This window comes from Phycodurus eques, chromosome 8 (assembly GCF_024500275.1).
Source record: "Phycodurus eques isolate BA_2022a chromosome 8, UOR_Pequ_1.1, whole genome shotgun sequence".
NCBI classification, from domain to species: Eukaryota; Metazoa; Chordata; class Actinopteri; order Syngnathiformes; family Syngnathidae; genus Phycodurus; species Phycodurus eques.
Genome location: NC_084532.1, coordinates 15,523,237 through 15,543,924, shown reverse-complemented (window position 1 = coordinate 15,543,924; position 20,688 = coordinate 15,523,237). Strand labels below are relative to the sequence as shown.

General features: G+C 40.4%; 1 protein-coding gene and 1 long non-coding RNA gene across 6 annotated transcripts in view; one reads left to right on the top strand and one right to left on the bottom strand.

Moving 5' to 3' along the window:
- Positions 1–1,788: 1,788 nt before the first annotated feature.
- The window catches only part of LOC133406187 (cAMP-specific 3',5'-cyclic phosphodiesterase 4C-like), a 91,274-nt gene continuing 72,374 nt past the window's right edge, over positions 1,789–20,688 (bottom strand). For all 5 annotated transcript variants that reach the window (XM_061683590.1, XM_061683595.1, XM_061683594.1 and 2 more), the window contains 10 exons: positions 20,329–20,441; positions 16,678–16,771; positions 12,618–12,790; positions 12,447–12,545; positions 11,244–11,408; positions 11,044–11,143; positions 10,484–10,638; positions 8,854–8,976; positions 7,153–7,335; positions 1,789–5,499 (listed from right to left, as the gene is read on the bottom strand). In XM_061683590.1, coding sequence (XP_061539574.1) covers positions 4,981–5,499; positions 7,153–7,335; positions 8,854–8,976; positions 10,484–10,638; positions 11,044–11,143; positions 11,244–11,408; positions 12,447–12,545; positions 12,618–12,790; positions 16,678–16,771; positions 20,329–20,441 — 1,724 coding nt within the window. In that variant the 3' untranslated portion in view covers positions 1,789–4,980. The remainder of the gene's footprint in view (positions 5,500–7,152; positions 7,336–8,853; positions 8,977–10,483; positions 10,639–11,043; positions 11,144–11,243; positions 11,409–12,446; positions 12,546–12,617; positions 12,791–16,677; positions 16,772–20,328; positions 20,442–20,688) is intronic.
- Positions 12,425–13,356, top strand: LOC133406188 (uncharacterized). Its single transcript, XR_009769038.1, has 3 exons — positions 12,425–12,527; positions 12,612–12,669; positions 12,755–13,356. It is a non-coding gene; the product is annotated as an uncharacterized LOC133406188 (long non-coding RNA).

Here is a 20,688-nt window from a genome sequence, read left to right as displayed (position 1 = left end):
TACATACCTTTATTACTGAGAGAGAATTTTGGGTCCCCAAAAAAGATTAAATATGCGCAAGTTAATCATCAGTGTTAATAAAACTGTTAGTCGACATACATCTAGCTGCTTTACAGTTAAGAACTGATATGACATCGTGAATAAGGTGTCATAAAATAATACAAATTAACTATTTGGCAGGAATTCGCAGAGGAGTATGAAGATAAGGCCATGTCCTCCCTCTTCCATTTTGTTTGTCAACTTTACAAGGTGAGAGAGGATCCATTATTTTTGTTGCTGAATTTTGCATTCATGTAATTTTAGCACAATTTCTGACAATAGCTTTTGTGTTACTGGTAATGCTGTTTTCTGCAATGTGACTTTAATAACCTGACACACCACAAAGATGCACATATAGTACATACAGGGGTATATCTGCATAATCTGATGAGCTCAATACACTAAATATATGGATAGCACTACCACAAAGTCTAATGTTAAAGTAGAACTAAGCAGGCCCAAAAAATGTCTTGTAAATTCGCCACACCACAAAGAGTAATGTTAACAACCCAACCAAATTTGAATGAATACAAAAAGAGTAATAATATTGAATCGCTACATATATAAAATCCTTTTTCAAAACGTTAATAAGGGCCATCTCTCAGCTCTTAAATGCTTTGGGCGTGTCGAATGGATGCGCCAAAAACAATCCAAGATACCGAGGGGGTGATAGCTTATACGATGTAAAATCACGTTAGGAGGCTCAACTTCAAAATTCAATGGTTATTGTGGACGATAATCATAAAAATAAGCACGCAAGTCAACTTAACCTTGCCGAACACGGCACCTGGAGACAGCAGGACGGTAGGAGGCAGCCCATGTAGTTAGTCAGCACTGCCCCAATCGCTAGTATCAAGTTAGCCACGAAGCCATGTTGTCTTTGGTGAAAGTTGGCAAAACTATCCGTTGTAAAATGCACACTGCAGAGTTGGCTGGTGGTGTTTGCTTGTCTTTTCTTTAAAAAGTCAACATCGACTTTTTAGTTCCTCATTTTTTGAGAGCATAAAAAAACGCCACTGAGCTGGTCTGTAAATTGAGGCATCCAGCTAAGACCCATTTTTGGGGCGCAGCGATCGTTAGCTTGCAAACTGGAGTGATAAATGGGGCTTATGGAAGCTAAGCACGGCTAACTCACAACTGAGCGCAGACAAACGAAATGGCGTCACTTTGTCCTTATATAGTGGGGGAGGGAACTCTCGCTCGAAGGTATACGCCCCAGCCCGTGATGTCAGGACAATTCAAACGGTGAAAAAGATGCTTAAGCTACAGTATAGCTCAACAATTTAGCAGGATATTATGTGTTTGCATGTTTTCAGCACTTCAAACATATTTAATGTATTTAGAAGGAAAAAAAACGATATCTGCTTAGAGCCCCATTAAATTAATCTCTCTGGCAGCATCAATCAAAAATGCAACTATATTATAAAAGAAGAACCATTGTACATAATTCTTGTTTGATTGTGCATGAGTATCTTATGAAGTGGCTGGTGACTTCAGCTATGTTTGTAGAGATTCTTTTTGGATCGGGCATGGAGATCAGTCCCATGTCTGAGCTGTGACTGTATCATTTCAGGGGGTGAGGCCGCCAGCCTGCAACGGAGCCCCGGTCAGACTTGACAGAGGTTTTTGCTGAAAACATCTGCATTAACTTGACATATATTGATTTTTAAACATGCATTACATTGGAGTCATACTAACCCATGGTGTAAATAAGACAATCATGAAAAGACAGTAACATAAATTTCCACATTTATTGGCATTTTCCCCAGAAAACACCCTAAACTCCTGACCATCATTTGGTTTAAAGTGAGAAATTTTTCTTTGACAAAAATGTGAGTGGCAGATCAGCTGTATACATACTTATGTGATCTTTAGGCTCAACATAAGATATTCCTGGTCAACATTTGTTTTTTTTAACAGTACTTTTCCCTCAACAGACTTATGAAGAATAAATAGCATTAGAGAAGTTTGCACGACATAGCCTGAGCAACATTAATAACATGATGGCAGCATGGGCTCAACACAAGTGAGCAACAACACATTTAATACTTTTTGGCACTAGTGTTTACATGTAAAGAACCGCAGTGCTGAGTTTAACTGACCAGCCTTTCAGTCCATTCTTTCCATTTGACTTGATGAAAGCCAGACTGAAATGTTTGTTTGTTTTTGACTATTAAAAGTGGTCAATTGATTCAGGTTCACCCTACAGTTGCAGTTGTGGGTAAGCAAAAACGCACGAGCATAGTCATACAGTATTTCTATTTTAACATCCAGTGGGTCGTGTGTCAAAAAAAAAGGAAATTGATCCTTTAACTTTCACGGCCAACATCCTAAATCACATGATCAATAAAAAGGCTGATCAATAAAGCATACTGTTTTCATGACATACTTTGCGACTACTGTTTCCTGGCCAGGAAGTGCACTAAAATGTGTGTAATGCTGGTTAACCTCCCCCAAATCTCTGTTGGCCACAAATGCTCATCTACAGAATGGACACACACTTGGTACACAAAGAGACAGGAGGAGTCCTCAAACTACACAGTCTCAACTATCAGATTAGAAAGTCGGAGCACATCTAAGTTGCACAAAAACTAATCGCCAATTTTAAATACAGTCGAGCTATCATTGGTAGAAACTATCACTATAAAGTTAATGAATTTGATACAATCATTTAAAATCTCTAGTGTAAAAAAAATGTAGCATTGTAGGCTGGCAGTTTTTTTTTCTTCTTCTTCTTCTTCCTCTCTGGCACAGAATTATCACAGTCTAGCACTTCCAAATAGTTTCAGTGACTTCTGGGTTGACTTCTGTAGGCTACTTGTGGGCTGGATATGGGCTGAAGAACCAACATTTAAATCGTAATAAGGACATTAATTTATTTGAGGTTTGTTTTATGAACCTTGGTCCTGCCTTTTCTATGTGAAATGGAAATAGTGATGGGCTGATTCTTTTCATAGTCATGCTTACAAAACTCTTTAAAGGATCAGCAGTCATCGGGTCCCTTTAACATGAAGAGGGCTTGATTTATGTGCAGCGCTGATGAAAACAATTTTAAAGCAATAAACAATTGAGGTGACTTGATTCTTCACTGACAAATCAGGCACTGTGGTTGTGAATTTAGTTAAGATGTGAAGGCAAAAACACCAAGCTTTAAGCATTGAGGGCAAATATAAATTCAACTTTGAAAGAATGAAAGCCAAATGTTTTGGCAGTGACTCTGTGAATCGCCAATGTTGCTGCATTAGTTTCTGATGTGCATTGTTTTTACGTTTGTAATAAGCAGTTTTAATTTGTTTCTGAATTTGCAAATATCGTTGGTATGCCTGAGCAAACCGCAGAACTTCTGAAAAAGTACATTGTATTCATTTTCCAATGAAAATCTTTAAAATGTATGCTACTTATTTCTTTTCAATTTACAAAGAAAAATTTACATTTTCTAAAAAAAAAATAGAAGCAAAGTTATAGTTGAGTCACTGATCAAATATTTTGGACTATATTTGCACCAGTTTCAAATGATGGTTTAAGGACTGGCAGGCCCACAAGGAAGAAAAACTGACATATATCCTTGAGTTTTTGGTATTTTCATGCAATCAGCTGTCATGAGCAAAACTACAATATTACCTCATTACGAAAAAACGGATCGGTTGGAAAAAGGTATATATTGATCAACTTTGTGGAGGGGTGAATCCAATAAAGGGTAAGACCCAGGACCCCCCACAACCCCCCAACTTTTGTTGGACCTGCAAGTGACAGACCAAGGATAACACTGAGTTATTTTATTATTTTATTTTATGATTGGCCAATCAAGGAAGTGTTGTCAAATACGCATCCCTATTTAAGACACATACTGCCCTGTGCTCACGCTTGGTGAAGGTCATCAAAGCTTGTCCGAAAAAGCTTTTGGTTCATGTTTTCCATAGATGGGACATTTATCTTTCTTGTGCCTGAAAACGTGTTTTAACCTAGAACTCACTGTAGAGATGTTCAATCTAGTTTAACTTCCAAATCAACAGAATGGTTTCCTTCCCATCTTTAGGTAACTTGTACTGCATTTATGAAGTGTAGGCCTACAGTAGGTGAAGCCCTTTGTAACGCCTTCGAAGAGCTAAGCGACAGGAATAGTAAAGTGCTACTGAGGATTGGATGCATCCTGATAAAATAAAAAGATTTTCACCACATAAAGACCAGCAAATGGATGATCAAAAATTGTTACATCATAAGTTTGAAAAAAGGGCACCATATAAATTAATATCAGGTTAAAAAAAAAAAGAAAAAAAAAAAAAAGGGATGCAGTTTAGACTACAGGTGGTGTCTTCAGTGCTCAATCTGTGGCGGTACAAGCTGGTCTATTATTTGATTGCTTTCGGTGCCCAATTTAAAGGGTTTCAACTGGTTAGACAAGTACCAGTCATGTGTAGATAGAGGTAAATAAGAATGACTTTAGGGTATGCACAACAACAACATCCATGCTACATTCATTTTGTTTCTCTTCATACCCTGAGGTTTAGGTCCATCAATTCACCTCAAACTCTTTCAATAAAAATCAGATTTTCACAAGATTAGATAACGGTTTTTCTGTTTTAAAATGGTGCAAAATAATTTCCAAGACCCTGTCATACCACTGCAACTCTCACTTGCTCACATCCAAAAGTTTGTTATTTGAGAGGAAGACATCTCTGTTACCTTTTGTTTTGGGAGGGAGTCACTCTTTTTGAAGCTCCCAAACCAGGGTGGGAAAAAACAGACTTAGTAGGAACCCAAAGAGAGGCCAATATAAATATGAAATTAAAAAGAGGGGGATCACCCCTCTGTCTACAGAGAGGCTGTCTCCAGTGTAAAGGGACTGCGGTGATTTTACAGACTTTTGGTAGGTAAGGGCCTGCCCTGCCTTCCTCTCAGTGCTGCTGTTTGTCTCTTTGGCAAGGCAGGTTGTGCTGGTTGTTATGTGCCTTCATGCAGATAGGGGTCACTGTCATCCTCACTTTTAGCTTCCTCCTGGCTGGGCGAGGTTGTCGTTCTGTGAGGGTGTGGGCTCTGCAGCGTCAGACTGGTGGGCCGTGACAGATGAGGTGAAGGAGGGCGGTACCTGCTGCGCGGGTCTGGGGATATCGAGGGGGAGGACGAGTCCTGGTGCCGCTCCATCCCCAACTGGGGGTCATCCTCGAGTGGACTCTCTAGGTCAGAATCCAATTCCTCCTCCTCCTCTTCCTCCAGTGTCAGTTCAAACTGGAACTTGTCCCCGCCCACCCCGGTTGAAGGGTTTGGCCCTTCCAGACTTCCTCCCGGTCGGAGCTCGTCGTGGGACTCGTCGGGACTAGAAGGTGAGGGGCTGCGTGGGATCATGCTCTGGTACCACTCTCTGTTGTCCTCCAGGGTGTCCAGGATGTCCTGAGCATCAGGGTGCACCAAGTCCGCCCAGGTCTCCCACAGAGGGTGGACAATGTAGTCAATGAAGCCCACCTACAAATGAGAGACATGAAAAATATCTGCGATGACAACACGTACATTGACACTGAAAATCATGAGCTGTATCAAACACTATCAGAGAGCTATTAATTTAACAATGCCCTACTCACAAAAATATTTGGCTTTCGGGTGAGACTTTAGGATGAACCTAAAATGCACCAAGGAACTTTACAGGTGAACCTTACTTGACCTCAACTTTTTGTGAGTAGTATACTGTATATGCAACCCCAATTCCAATGAAGTTGGTACGTTGTGTTAAACATAAATAAAAACAGAATACTATGATTTGCAAATCATGTGCAACCTATATTGAATTGAATACACAGAAAAGATATTTAATGTTCAAACTGATAAACTTGATTGTTTTTAGCAAATAATCATTAACTTAGAATTTTATGGCTGCAACACGTTCCAAAAAAGCTGGGACAGGTGTAAAAAAAAAAGGCTGAGAAAGTTGAGGAATGCTCATCAAACACCTGTTTGGAACATCCCACAGGTGAACGGGCTAATTGCGAACAGGTGGGTGCCCTGATTGGGTATAAAAGGAGCTTCCCTGAATTGCTCAGTCATTCACAAGCAAAGATGGGGCGAGGTTCACCTCTTTGTGAACAAATGCGTGAGAAAATAGTCGAACAGTTTAAGGACAATGTTCCTCAACGTACAATTGCAAGGAATTTAGGGATTTCATCATCTACAGTCCATAATATCATCAAAAGGTTTGGAGAATCTGGAGATTCGGCAAGGCCGAAAACCAATATTGAATGCCTGAGACCTCTGATCCCTCAGGCGGCTCTGCATGAAAAACCGACATCAATGTGTAAAGGATATTACCACTTGGGCTCATGAACACTTCAGAAAACTAATGTCAGTAAATACAGTTCGGCGCTACATCCGTAAGTGCAACTTGAAACTCTACTATGCAAAGCAAAAGCCATTTATCAACAACACCCAGAAACGCCGTCGGCTTCTCTGTGCCCGAGCTCATCTAAGATGGACTGACGCAAAGTGTAAAACTGTTCTGTGTAACACAGTGGTAAACATGACCCTGTCCCATCTTTTTTGGAACGTGTTGCAGCCATAAAGTTCAACGTTAATGATAATTTGCTAAAAACAATCCAGTTTATCAGTTTGAAAATTAAATATCTTGTCTTTGTCGTGTATTCAACTAAATATAGGTCGAACATGATTTGCAAATCATTGTATTCTGTTTAATACAACGACCCAACGTCATTGCAATTGGAGTCGTACTAAGTTGTGTAGAACTTCATTGCATTAGGCTTTGAAATGTTTGGTTACCTTATTTTGACTACATGGGAGGAATAACAAAACTTTTTATAATACGATGCAGTACAGTTCTACATCACAAGCACAAGATAGTCTTAACATACCCCCTCTGACAGGGAATTTGTAATACAGCTCTTATGTTGGATTAAATCGGATACTGGTTTAAATTGTGCGAGTGGTTTTGTTGGATGTAGCACAAATACAAAATGTTCAGTCTTCAATCTTAACATGTTTTTTGGGGGTGAATCTCCAACACAAGCAACATTTAAAGTTGTTTTTCCTAAAAACAAGTATTTAAAAGAAAAGAAAAAGACGTCAGCTCGGTTTGCTCCCAATTTCAATGCATGTGTAAGTGGGTGTTACCTGGCTCTTTTCAATGGAGGCGTTGTGTTTGTCACACATGGGACTGATCTCCATGCCCTTATCGCGTTCCCTGTCTCCCTGTGTGAAGAATTCCACCATAATGCGGTCCGTCCACTGACGGTAAAGCTCCAGAGGCTTGGTTGGGTTGCTCAGATCGGCACAATGAACCATGTTCTGAAGAACCTGGAGGAGAAATGGATTTAAAAAGTAGATATCGGGAAACAGGAAGTTTTTAATTTAGTCTTCTTATCTTTTTCTAGACCCACTCTAAACCAATAACGCTGACAAAGGGATAGCTGGACATAAACATGATGACATGTTCCAAAGGTTATTTTATTTGTTTGTAACTCAATCAAAATTTTCTGATAACAACATTAAAGGTGTGGTTTTACTGGAGCACATTAGAATCAGAATCAGCTTTATTGGCCAATTATGTTTACAAGAGGCAGCACGGTGGACGACTGGTTAGAGCGTCAGCCTCACAGTTCTGAGGACCGGGGTTCAATCCCCGGCCCCGCCTGTGTGGAGTTTGCATGTGCTCCTCATGCCTGCGTGGGTTTTCTCCGGGCACTCCGGTTTCCTCCCACACCCCAAAAACATGCAATAATTGGAGACTCTAAATTGCTAGTAGGTGTGAATGTGAGTGCGAATGGTTGTTTGTTTGTATGTGCCCTGCGATTGGCTGGCAACCAGTTTAGGGTGTACCCCGCCTCCTGCCCGATGAAAGCTGGGATAGGCGCCAGCACGCCCGCGACCCTAGTGAGGAGAAGCGGCTCAGAAAATGGATGAATGCATGGATGTTTACAAGACACAAGGAGTAAGTCTCCGGTAGTTGGAGCTACTCTTGTGTGACAACAAACAACCACAATGACAAAATATACATTTTGGACCTAAAAAACACACTTTCGGAGAGTCATTTAGCAACAGAAGTGGATCATTTTTGTGTGGTGATGCTGATATAATGCAACTGTGCAAATGATGCAGAGTTTTCAAGCATTCAACCATCCATTTTCTTTACCGCTTCTCCTCACTAGGGTCGCGGGCTGCTGGAGCCTATTCCAGCAGCCCTATTTCTTCGGGCGGGAGGCGGGGTACACCCTGTACCGGTCGCCAGCCAATCGCAGGGCACATAAAAACAAACAACCATTCGCACTCACATTCACACCTACGGGCAATTTAGAGTCTTCAATCAACCTACCACGCATGTTTTGGGGATGGGGAGGAAACCGGAGTGCCCAGAGAAAACCCACTTAGGCAAGGGGAGAACATGCCAACTCCACACAGGCTGGGGCGGGATTTGAACCCCGGTCCCCAGAACTGTGAGGCAGATGTGCTAACCAGTCGCCCACCGTGCCAGCCAGTCTTCAGCAATTTAGAGCATTTTAATGTGAATAATAGTGTGATGATCTGGTACAGTGACAATTGTGCAACTGGTGCGGAGTTCTCAAACACGAGTGGCCTGTAGTAATCCAGAACAGTATGCAAATTGTGCAATGTGATAAAACAGTGAGTGCATGAACAATCATAGGATATATTGTATTTATACTTAAAGTACAGTATTATTAGATATTCATGGTAGCAAAAGCATTTTAAGATGATGTTACACTCCAGTTACATTTTGCCATTTTGTGTGAAAAACAGCCCGGTTCTTGCAACAATTGCAAACCTCCTGTGTTTTGTGTCAAAAGGAGGCACTCTAACCTGGATTCGGTCCGAATAGTTGTCAAGCAGCAGAACTCCTAAACTGGTCACTTTCTTGGTCTCCACCATTGTCTTCATGTCTGCCAAGAAGTTCATATGTTTGGACATATCTGTGGCTAGCACCTGATGACAAAATCAGAGCAGATACATTACAATTAGTGATGCACCGAATGTTCGACCACTGAAAATATTTCGTCCGGAAATGGCCCAAAAGTGCATTTTTGGTTTCGGACCGAAATACTTTTGTCACCTAAATAATATGGGCGAAACAGGATGTTGTTATGAGGCAAGCAAAAACCGCGGTTCAGCGTGTGTTCATGTACACTATATTGTAAAAAACAAACAAGAAGAAAATACGGCGTAACCACTTCGAACAGCCGCCTCACCTCCCTGCTTTCCGCTGTTCGGGTACGACGAGGGAATGCTTGTTGCACCCCCCCAGCTGCCGACGAGCTAAAGCTAATGCAAATAGTTACAATGCCAAGCCGCAGAGGCAAATGTTTGCTTCGCGTCTGTTGTCTATGCAGCGTAAGACAGTAATCATAGCCTTCATGGCAACAAATAAGCTACACTTCTGACAAGTATCGTTATCTGAAATTATTACACACAACTTCATTTCTGATCGTATTTGTCCTACTTTCTTTGTATGTATCTTTCCATTTATCAGCAACACCCAGCGTTTCTGGGTGTTGCTGATAAATGGCTTGCGCTTAGCATGGTAAAGTTTTAACTTGCATTTATAAATGTAGCGACAAACTGTGTTAACTGACAATGATTTTCTGAAGAGTTTCTGAGTCCACGTGGCAATATCCTTTACACAATTATGCCAGTTTTTATGCAGAGCTGCCTAAGGGATCGAAGGTCACGGGCACACAATGTTGGTGTTCGGCCTTGCCACTTGTGCGGAGATTTCTCCAGATTCTTTGAATCTTTTGATGATATTACACACCATAAATGATGGACTATTTTCTCACGCCGTTGTTCATAAAGCGGTGAACCTTGCCCCATCCTTGTTTGTGAACTACTCAACCTTTTGGGGATTCTCATTTTATACACAATCATGACACTCAACTGTTTCCAATTAACCTGTACACCTGTGGAATGTTCCAAAAAGATGTTTTTGTTTTTTTTTAGGATTCCTCTACTTTCCCAGTCTTTTGTAACCTTTTGGAATTTGCTTGAGGCCTCAAATTCATAATGAGAGAATATTTGAAAAAAACAACAACAACAATAACAGTCATCAGTTTGAACATTAAAATTATTGTCTTTGTCGTGTATTTAATCAAATATAGGTTGAAAAGGATTTGCAAATCATTGTATTCTGTTTTTATTTAGTTGTACACAACATCCCAACTTCATTGGAATTGGGGTTTGTATATACTGTGTCATTAAAATGATATTTATTTTAATGGTCTGGCAGTAGCTAATCTGTAAGGACTTGGTCTTTGGAACCAATTCAAGTCCTGCTCCAGACAACAACAACAATAACAAAAAAGGCTGCTTTCTGACTACTGTCGAGGTGCCCTTGTAAGCATTATTTGTTCATTGATTGTAGCAAAGAACAGCTTTGGCACGTTGCATATAGGTTATCTCACGAACTGATAAAATACGATAATGCACAAGGTCTCACCATGTCTATCACCATCTTGCGGAGGGAGTCACGTTGTTTCTTGCTGAGGTTTTGGAAGATGTCACAGTTGTCCTCTTGGAGCAGTTTGAAGCCCACAGCGAGGTGATGGTTCTCTAGCACTGAGGCATCGTTGTACATTAATGCCAACTCAGAACCTGTGATGGAAATGTTGGAAGCTTCTTCAAAAATGTGACAAGGAAACTCACTCAACACACGAGTTACGCTAACACACTCACATTCTCTTCCTTTATTATAATGTAGTTATCTTCTCACTGTCTAACAGAATAAAAAGAACCACAGTGGCAGTATAAAAACTCCACTGTGGCACAGTAAAACAGTTCTGCCATAAAAGGGATACAGATTATCCATTATGCTTGACCTAATAGCCAAACAGGACAGGTTTAAAAAAAAAAAAAAAAAAAAGGAGACTCACTCAACAACGTTTTCAGACCCAACCAAAATATCAAATGAATACCACTCTGACATTGTCAGTCAAACAGTATCCTGATCTCATTCATGTTTTTTCACCTAAATACAGATACAAAAAGCAGAAGACCTACTTGTGTTTATTAGGAACTGGTTCGTGACGCCTGGGTGGTCAACATCATGAATGGCGCTGGCAAACAAAACAGCCATGATCTCTAAATCTGTGAATACAGCCTGGAAAGAAATGGGCAAACACAAAGTATTGGAAACGGCTTACTCATATTGAATTGTTAAGTATTAGTTACATCTGATTCCAAATCATCACACAGTTCACCTCTAGAGCAGGGGTAGACAGGAGCACGTGTGTGGACTGCACAACATCAGCTGCATGGATGTTGTTGTGATAAGCTACATCAGCATGGTAATGGTCCTCTAAGGTCAACATGAAGGTGATGAAGGTGTTAATCGGGATCCTAAACGTTTTTAAAAGGTCTCGCTCCTGGCGGGATCAAAAGGGAAGGGTCATGTTAACTATCTTGACAACTCAGAGATCCAGGTTGGTTTGCAAACAGTATAAAACACAAACAACCATCACAATACAGTCAGCCCTCGGCGGTTCACTGTTCGAGCTGCCGCTATATCGCAGATTTCTAAGCGTGTGCTTTTTTTAAATGGGCTTTTACAGAAAACAGTCTATTTAGAATTGCGCTCCTTCAGTGTCATACAATGCTGTGTTGCAACATGCTGGGCAGCACTGAGGTCTACTGGATGTACATCCAGAAGCAGAGACACAGAAAGTTACCTACTAAGATGCAGTAATAGTCATTGTTCCCACAGAGCAGACACATTTTGTATTCTCAGTTTTTACTGTATGTGTTGCTATTCCTTGTGTGTTAAAGTAGCAGTTTGCACGCTTCGCATCTTATTTGGAGAACTCTGCAAGCTCGAGTTTTCTTTTCATTTCCTCTTGATGATGTTATTAAACAGTCTCTAATTTCCTGACAGCGAGGGAGAGAACAAGCGCTAAGGCATTGTTTCCCAAACCTTATAGAGCCAAGGCAAATATTTTGCAGTTGGAAGAAAATAGCACACCACCAGACAAATGTCACAAAAATTGAATACACAAGTTAATTATGTACTTTCTGCCATCTAGTGGGAGAACATTTAATTGTTCTGCCTGTCACTATACAGATTGATGAACAAAGATACATTATCCATTTTATTCAATTTCCGTAGTGCTTATCCTCACGAGGGTCGCAGGCGTGCTAGAGACTATCCCAGCTGAAAGTTACATTATTTGTAGTTTCAAAAAAAAATGGGGGACCAAGTTAGTAAAATTGGAAGAATTTCCCACAGTACACTTCGCACACTGGCTGGGAATCATATTTTGAGTGTGTTTAAAGCATGTGCAAGGTGTAAAACTAGAAAAACATGTTTTAATATGGTATTGCATATTTGATGTTGAACGTATCACCTGCGGGGGTCACTGTAACTCTTAATTCTTTCAGTAGGTTCAACTTCATGTCAGTGTTCCTACCTGGAAGATGGAGAACATGATAACCGTCAAAGGGCGGTTTCCAGAGTGTTCTGCTATCTTGAATACATCCAGACCCCAACAGTTAAGGTCCTCAATCTCCTGAGGAAGTGAAACATGACATGTATAACACGTTTTCTTTCCTTCTGTGTGTTTTTCTGTTTGTAGACGCACGCTGGCCAGCAGATTCTCCTGTGGGGTGTTGACTCCAAAACGAGGGACGCAGGTAGATGCAAGGCTGGGGCTCTGTGTGACCTTTTTCACACCACTGATCTGTGACATGGGCCTCTTCTTCTTCTCCTTCTCCTTAGGCGGCGGAGACAAGATTTCCACATCATGTTGTTTCTCTGCAATAAGAACAGTATAGATTGTAGAATTGTACCTGCAACGTATATGTACTAAATTTGTGCTGCTTTCGAAAATGTGAAGCTGCAACACGTCCTCAGGTGGCCTATGCTGTTGTAATTCCATAAATTCCATGTACATAAGTAATCATCCAGGACATACAAATAGTTGTGTGTTTGTATAAATGTAATCCCTGGGCCTGTTTTACAACATATTTGTTTCACTTCTATTTTCAATTTAAAACATATATATATTTTGTAATTGGCACTTTGGTAGCCCAGTGACATTGAACAGTGCAGTTCGATGGGAACGTCAAAGGCCTGAGAAAGACGATTTACAAAAAGAAGATGAACAAGATGAATGTCTGGATCCATTCAGAAAAAAGGTCACATATTCAGTCAGAGAGCAACCAAAGGAAGTCACCTTGTGAAATACTGCAATGAGTTTGCTGTGATTATATTCTTTAACCTGTGTTCATTTCAGAAAGAAACATTTAATTCACACTTATGCAACCAAATGTTTTTCCCAATAAAAAGAAAGAAAACAAATTTAAAACCAGGATAAAACAGTTAAAAGCCGACATTGGTATGGCATTCATGTCCATCTTGAGTGCAGGCACACATGATGATACGCATCATATACTGTACAGTACATGTCAATTACTTGGTCATCTATCTGTGATTTTTGTTCTAACCATGCATGTTGTGAATGTTGAAATATTTTTGCATTTAGCAGAGAAATAAACTGTGATTTACACTTCTTCTCCAGGCAGTATGCCAGACAAATTCCCCTCAAATTCTCTTTCTGACACCGCACCTCAAATGTGGGTCACAATATTGTTAAATAGCAAGGTGTTTCTCCACTGGGATTTGCTCAAGACCAAAACCTCCCAATCCTAATCAACAATCAACAAAAAAAAGGCTGTATAGCTGTACAGCCTATATTCTTCAATGAAAGGATTCAAATAAAGCCTCGGTGTAATACAGACAAAACAAATCATATGTTTAACTCAGTGTTTATAATATAAAGTATACTGTGCGAATACGAAAGTAATAAGTAAGTAGAGTCTAATCCAATCTACCATTGTTCTTTGGAGTATTCGTTACATTATTAACATGTATATGGATTGTGTGGCCGGGACGGTGGAAGACTGGTTAGCACATCTGCCTCACAGTTCTGAGGACCTGGGTTCAAATCCTGCCTGGCCTGTGTGGAGTTTGCATGTTCTCCCCGTGCCTGAGTGGGTTTTCTCCGGGTACACCGGTTTCCTCCCACATCCCAAAAACATGCATGGTAGGTTCATTGAAGATTCATTGAAGACTCAAAATTCTATGCTCTAAATTTTCCCGTAGATGTGAATGTGAGTGCGAATGGTTGTTTGTTTATATGTACCTTGCGATTGGCTGGCGAAGATGTACCAGTGTACCGTGCCTCTCGCCCAAAGATAGCTGGGATAGGTTCCAGTGAGGGCAAGCGGCACGGAAAATTAATGGATGGATGGATTGTGTAAACAGCAGCAGAAAGTGACGTTCAGTAAACTGATTCATAAGTTAGCATTTTTATTGGATTTGGGATTTAATATACAGTTTGTCATTTTTTTTGTGCCCAGTGAGTACAGCTTGTCATTCTTTTATGCAAAAAGATGAGAATAATAAAAAGAACGCATCATTGACACAAAGATGCTGTTCCCATAGGCACATGCGTGTTCAAAGTGACTCATCAGTTTTTGTGTGTGTGTGTGTTTTTTTTTTTTTTATATACATATGCAGAAAAAATATTCCATGTGCCAAACCGGAGTCGCAAGATTGGACAACCAGCCTAAGATCACATCCACGTAAACTCTGCGGTATTTACGAAGCATGCCTTATATTTATAAGAACGATCAAATACCTTGAAAACCCAAGCCTAGAAAAACACATGGCACCACAAGGATGCACAGCAAGCAGAGTGTTGGCATCACATAAGCAGCTGTGTGGCCCCGCTCACCTCTCTCATAGTGCCTTCTTTTTCTCACACCAGAAACCATGGTGGTCATCTCCGAGCACAGCCAGGCTTGAAGTCGAGGCATCCATATCAAAACACTGCTTGAGTGACGGCTCCCTCCTTATTCAGCTCAACCGCCATCCTCCCACCAGGGCTGATGTAGAATGATTCTTCTATTGATGCAACATGCCCTCTAATAATATTGCACCCTGTTGCTACGACAACGCCACACAATGTGTCCGAGAATGCTGTCTGTCACGGTGCCTCCTTTTTTTAGGGTAGGAAAATAATCCTGGTGCTCTCTGTCTGCTTAAGAAGCAATTTTCTTCTCCCAGCTCTCATTTAGAAAAAAATCTCCGTATTCCAATCCAGATCTGTTCTGATATTTACCTTTCTTCTTCGAACCTTGGATTTAAAATGTTTAAATGATACTATTTTCTCCCTTCAGACAGAGCATATGGACACAATTGAAGAATACTCTTCATTCCCACCGTGATGAAGACTATTCTAATGTTACACTTTAGGCATCACTGATATAATTTGTTTGTTAAATCAAAAATAAAACTGAGCTTTGTTCATGAAAAATTCTTTGACCACCATTAGTATTGTTGTGTTATTAATGCTACAATGACCATATACTGAATACAGTTAACAATAGTAAATTCCCCTGCAAAAGGTGAAACCCGCAAAGTAGGGACCACATATTTTTGCCTTATATGTGCATATTGTAAAGCTGTATGAACCTCCCCAGAAACTTATTAATCTTCCTCACACTCCTATCAACCACTACCATACTCTTATAAACACTTTCCATACTCTTAAACGCATTTTACCCTCTTAAACATAGAGTAAGGCACAGTGGTATTGCACACTATGTACATTTTATTCCTGTAATATGTGTTTTAATTTTTCTCGTTTCTTTTTTACAATTTTAATGTTGACACGAGGGGGTACACCCTGAACTGGTTGCCAGCCAATCGCAGGGCACATACAAACAAACAACATTCGCACTCACATTTACACCTACGGGCAATGTAGAGTCCCCAATTAATGCATGTTTTTGGGATGTGGGAGGAAACCGGAGTGCCCGGAGAAAACCCACGCAGGCACGGGGAGAACATGCAAATTCAGCACAGGCGGGGCCGGGGATTGAACCCCGCTCCTCAGAACTGTGAGGCTGACACTAGAACCAGTCGGCCACCGTGCCGCCGGAAGCGTTTCATTTACCACAAAAATAAAATACTATGCCATATACAAAAATAATCCCGCGATATGGTGAATTATGCGTGATATGAATATAAAAAAACAAAATCCATTGCACTGAATGTCCAATACGTGAACCCTCATATAGCGAGGGAACACTAACTATAACGTCTCAGTATAGAGCAGACCTTCACAAAAGCTCAACTGATAATAAAAATGAAAACAATTCATAGAGCACCGTACAGCGTTTGTGTTGGTTTGCCTATTTGTCAGTTAGTTAGCAGGCTATCTCCAGGTTCATGGAGGATGACAAACAGATGAGAGGTGCCATTATGATTCTGATGAGCGGACAGTTTCATTAGTTAGATTATCACCAGTTTTGTGTTCTTTCTTCCTTGTCTCATATACCACCTCTGTACGAAGGTTTGAGGATAATGGTTTTGTAGTTTTTGTATAGTTTTGCCAAGTGTATTTGCCCTACTATTTACTGGTTTATAATGACAAAATTAATGCTCTGAAATGTTTATAAAAACAAAGCTAGTGGGGACTTTTGCACAGTACTGTACATGATTTGCATTTTATATTTGATAACACGGATTAAATTACGTAAAGTTATTTTTTTTCTTAGTGTTTATATGATATCAATGATGTCATATTATTGCTTGTGTTTCTTTTGTTATTTCAGCTTTGTGTGAAAACTCACCAAGGAAGGTATTGGCGATGAACTCTGACACCTGATTCCCTGAGCGACTGGCTTCCGATAGTTGAGTCAGTTCTCGGTTTAGCATCCTCTTAAACTGTGCGGACACAACAACAACAACAAAAACAACATTAAAAGTGGTTAATGCAATAATTGTTTTGATATGTGGGCTGGACTATGTGCAACGAAATAATAGAGCGCTATTGGGATTCTATACCGGAAACCATATTTCTTAGCATCATACAGTAAGAGGCCAGGAAGTGAACCATTTTTGAACACTTGCACGAACGACAGTACAGTAAGTGACATAACCGGCTATACTTACCACATCAAAAATGATGGATATTATGTGAACATTTTAAAAATGTGTTGAGTTTGCATGTTCTCCCCGTGCCTGGGTGGGTTTCTCCGGGCACTCCGGTTTCAAAAACATGCGTGGTAGGTTGATTGAAGACTCTAAATTGGCCGTAGGTGTGAATGTGAGAGCGAATGGTTGTTTGTCTCTATGTGCCCTGCGATTGGCTGGCGACCGGTTCAGGGTGTACCCCGCCTCCCGCCCGAAGATAGCTGGGATAGGCTCTAGCAGCCCGCGACCCGAGTGAGGATAAGCGGTAAAAGAAAATGGATGGATGGATGAATTCTCAAAGTTTGGTACTAGTACTAGTAGTGGTACTCAGGCTCACTCTAAAAAGAATCACTGCCCAAGTGCAGCTCAACTGTTAACTTTTTAGGACAAATTTCCTTTTTTTAAGTGTAGTTTAATGTTCACACTGTGCATAATTTTACAATGACTTACAATAATATTATTTTAATGAACACTTAGACACCTACTACACTATTGTGTTCTAATGTTGGTCATGATGGTGGTACTTGGAGCACTCTATTTTTTTCAAGTGGTACTTGGTATAACAGGTTTGAGAATGACTGTTATTGACGAAACAGTATATGCATTTAGACAATATTGAAGTGATCAGTGGTCAAGTAATCTCAAGTAACTAAACATTGTAATCACAGTCAATTCATTTACTATTTTATTATTATTATTATTATTATTGTTTACTACGTAAGACGCAAGATCACTGCTATAATTTGGCTCATAGATGTGGAGCCAGTTATGTCCATCCAACAACACACTCAGCTATGCAGCATGTTTGGTCTCAACTGGGAGAATATTGCGCAAACATAAAAACCTCATAACTTTACCCTTCATTTTCCCCCAAAATATAAGCATTGAGCATTTATGTTTGATCACAGCACAAGTGGTTATGTAACATCAGTGGCACGTGGCAAGTATGGCAATAAGGAGGGAATCTGGGTGTAATGGTGCAGCGGTAACACATACCGCGTGACATCGCTGCAAACACATATACATAAGGATAATGATAGTCTTGTTGCAAACATTTTGTTTCTGTTTTATCTGGTTTAGTTTGTTTCTAACTCCTTAATACAAGCTCTCACTCTGTCATGTCATTCCTGGTTTACTCTACACTTTCCACATAAAAATGCAACATTTTCTATATAATGCCTGCTCTCATCTCCAACATGCATGTCCTGCTCATCTGTTCGTTGCGTCATTTGTCACACAGCCCCCTGCAAAGCCCGCCCTACTGATCAATACAAAGAACGATACAGATGTAAACAAGGCATGCTCACCTATCTGAGTCCCCAGCACAGACAACCCCAGAGAACCAACAGGGGCATGCCATTCCATGCATGTTGATCTTTTTCTGCTTAAAATCCAATCCAGTGGGCAGACAAATTAATGGTTTGCTCAGTTCCAGGCTATAACTGCTCCCTGCACTGCTTTACACTCAGCATGGATGGTTGAAAAAAAAAAAAAAAAGAAACCCGCATCAAAATGAAAGTTTCTACAGTCCTGAAGGTGTTACAAAGGTTGAGTGGGTGGTCAAGGCAAGAGTGTGGTGGGGGTGCATCAGGGAGAACTGGAAATGTGGTGTGGTAAAGGGTGACAAAAGGAGCGACTGATATCGCCCATTCAAGTACTTTCCCACACTGTCAATGAAAAACAAAAAAAAAAGCAGAGTCTGTGAGAATCCCGAGTCCCTCCCCCGGCCAACACAGTCTTTGCTCGCCATTGTCCAATCAGATTGGCCGCCTTCAGAGGCCGGGCAGAAGAGAGGATGCTGATTCGCCGACTTGGAAATGGGGGCGGTTTGAAAGACGCAGCCAGGGATGGGTGGGGGTTAACTCTTTAACCGAAATCACTTTACAGGAGCCACTCCCACTGGCTCTGTCGCCTTAAATGTGGCTGGAAGATGACTTTGTGTATACCCAAAAACACAAGCAGCAGTACAGATATATCATATAATGGTTACCTTAACTGATGAGTGTCATTTGTTCACCAAGCTCGTAATTAATTTACTCGTACAATAGGTTCCGACCCCTGGAATAAGTGAAATCCACAAAGTAGCAACCACATAATTTGGGGGATTATTTATACATATTTTATACGGACATTTTCATACTTCCCAGACTATCTACCCCACTCTATTACACACTATAGACCTCTACTATACTCTTATAAAGACTTTCTATACTCTTAAACATACATTAATGCACAGTAGTACTGCACACTTTGTATTTTATTCCTTGTGATATGTGCTTTTGTTTTTATTAGTTTTAATGTTAAGCAAGGAAGCGTTTATTTTATCACAAAAAAATGACAGCTCACATGTTTAAAATCCCACGATATGGCGAATTAGGTGGAATATGAAAAAAAAATCTGCAATGCACTGAATTCGCAGTAGATATAGTGAGAAAGCACTTTATATCAAATAAATGTTCCCTATTGAAATTAAATGCCAATGTGTTCCAGTCCCTCCTCCAAAAAAAACCCACCATTTTTTGTTAAATGTTGTCATAAGAAAAATACCACTGTATTGTAAAATATAAATATAAAAACATAATAAAAGGGAATATAAAGAAATTACACACACACACACACATATATACTGTAAATAACACATGATAAAAGGTGTGGCCTAGTGAGTGGCAGTTGGGCACTGACCAGTTAGTTCAGCATGAGCATATTCTGTGTTGTGGAATGTGGAAAGAAGCCAGCGTACCCGCACAAAACCCACACAAGCACAAGGAGAACATGCAAACTCCACACTGTAAGGCCGCAGGCGAGATTCTAACCCCAAACTTCAGAACTGTGAGGCAGACATGCGAACCACTGGCACACAGTGCTGCCATTTTTGGTTTATATTGAAGATTTTATGCTTTGCACTGTGGCTTAGAGTTTTAGATCCTCGTCTTTTGCATTCATGTATGCCATTCCTTGCCATCTGCTTAATCTTTCTTGTCAGAGTGGACACTGCTGAATGCAGAAATTGCTGCTGACCAGAATTTATTTGGCGAAACAAACACAATTAAGTGTGCCACTTTTTTTTTTAAATGGAATGAGAGATGACGCTGACATGAGCTACCCAAATACATACCACAGTTTATTCTAGGAAAGAAAAACTTTTGAATGAAATGGAAAGCTCACATCTTAACATTAAAACTAATAAAAATGGACAGCTCACATCTAAGTGTGCTTTATGTATTTATCAACTTATTTACTTAAAGCAAAAGCATACAGCTAATACGACCTGTGATTAGCTGATACAGCTATGCGGTCCGTATTCTCACCTTATTAGACGCCATCTCGCTGACCGAGTGTCTGGTCTGAAGTGTCTCGAGCTGGTCGAGACACCAGTCCAGCTCCTCCAGAGTCTCCACTGCCAGTTTCTGATAAGGCTCCTCTGAAAGGACAAACACATTTCCCAGGTCAGTCATGAAAACACCCAAAATCAGTGCTTCATCGTTATTGGTTTGCTGTTAGAAGATGGCTATAGAATAGTGAGATTATGAATACTTAGAACAATGTAATACAGTAATATAAAATAAATTGAATAATATCTTTATACGGCATGGTGGACGACTGGTTAGCACATCTGCCTCACAGTTCTGAGGATAGGGGTTCAAATCCCGGCCCCGCCTGTGTGTATT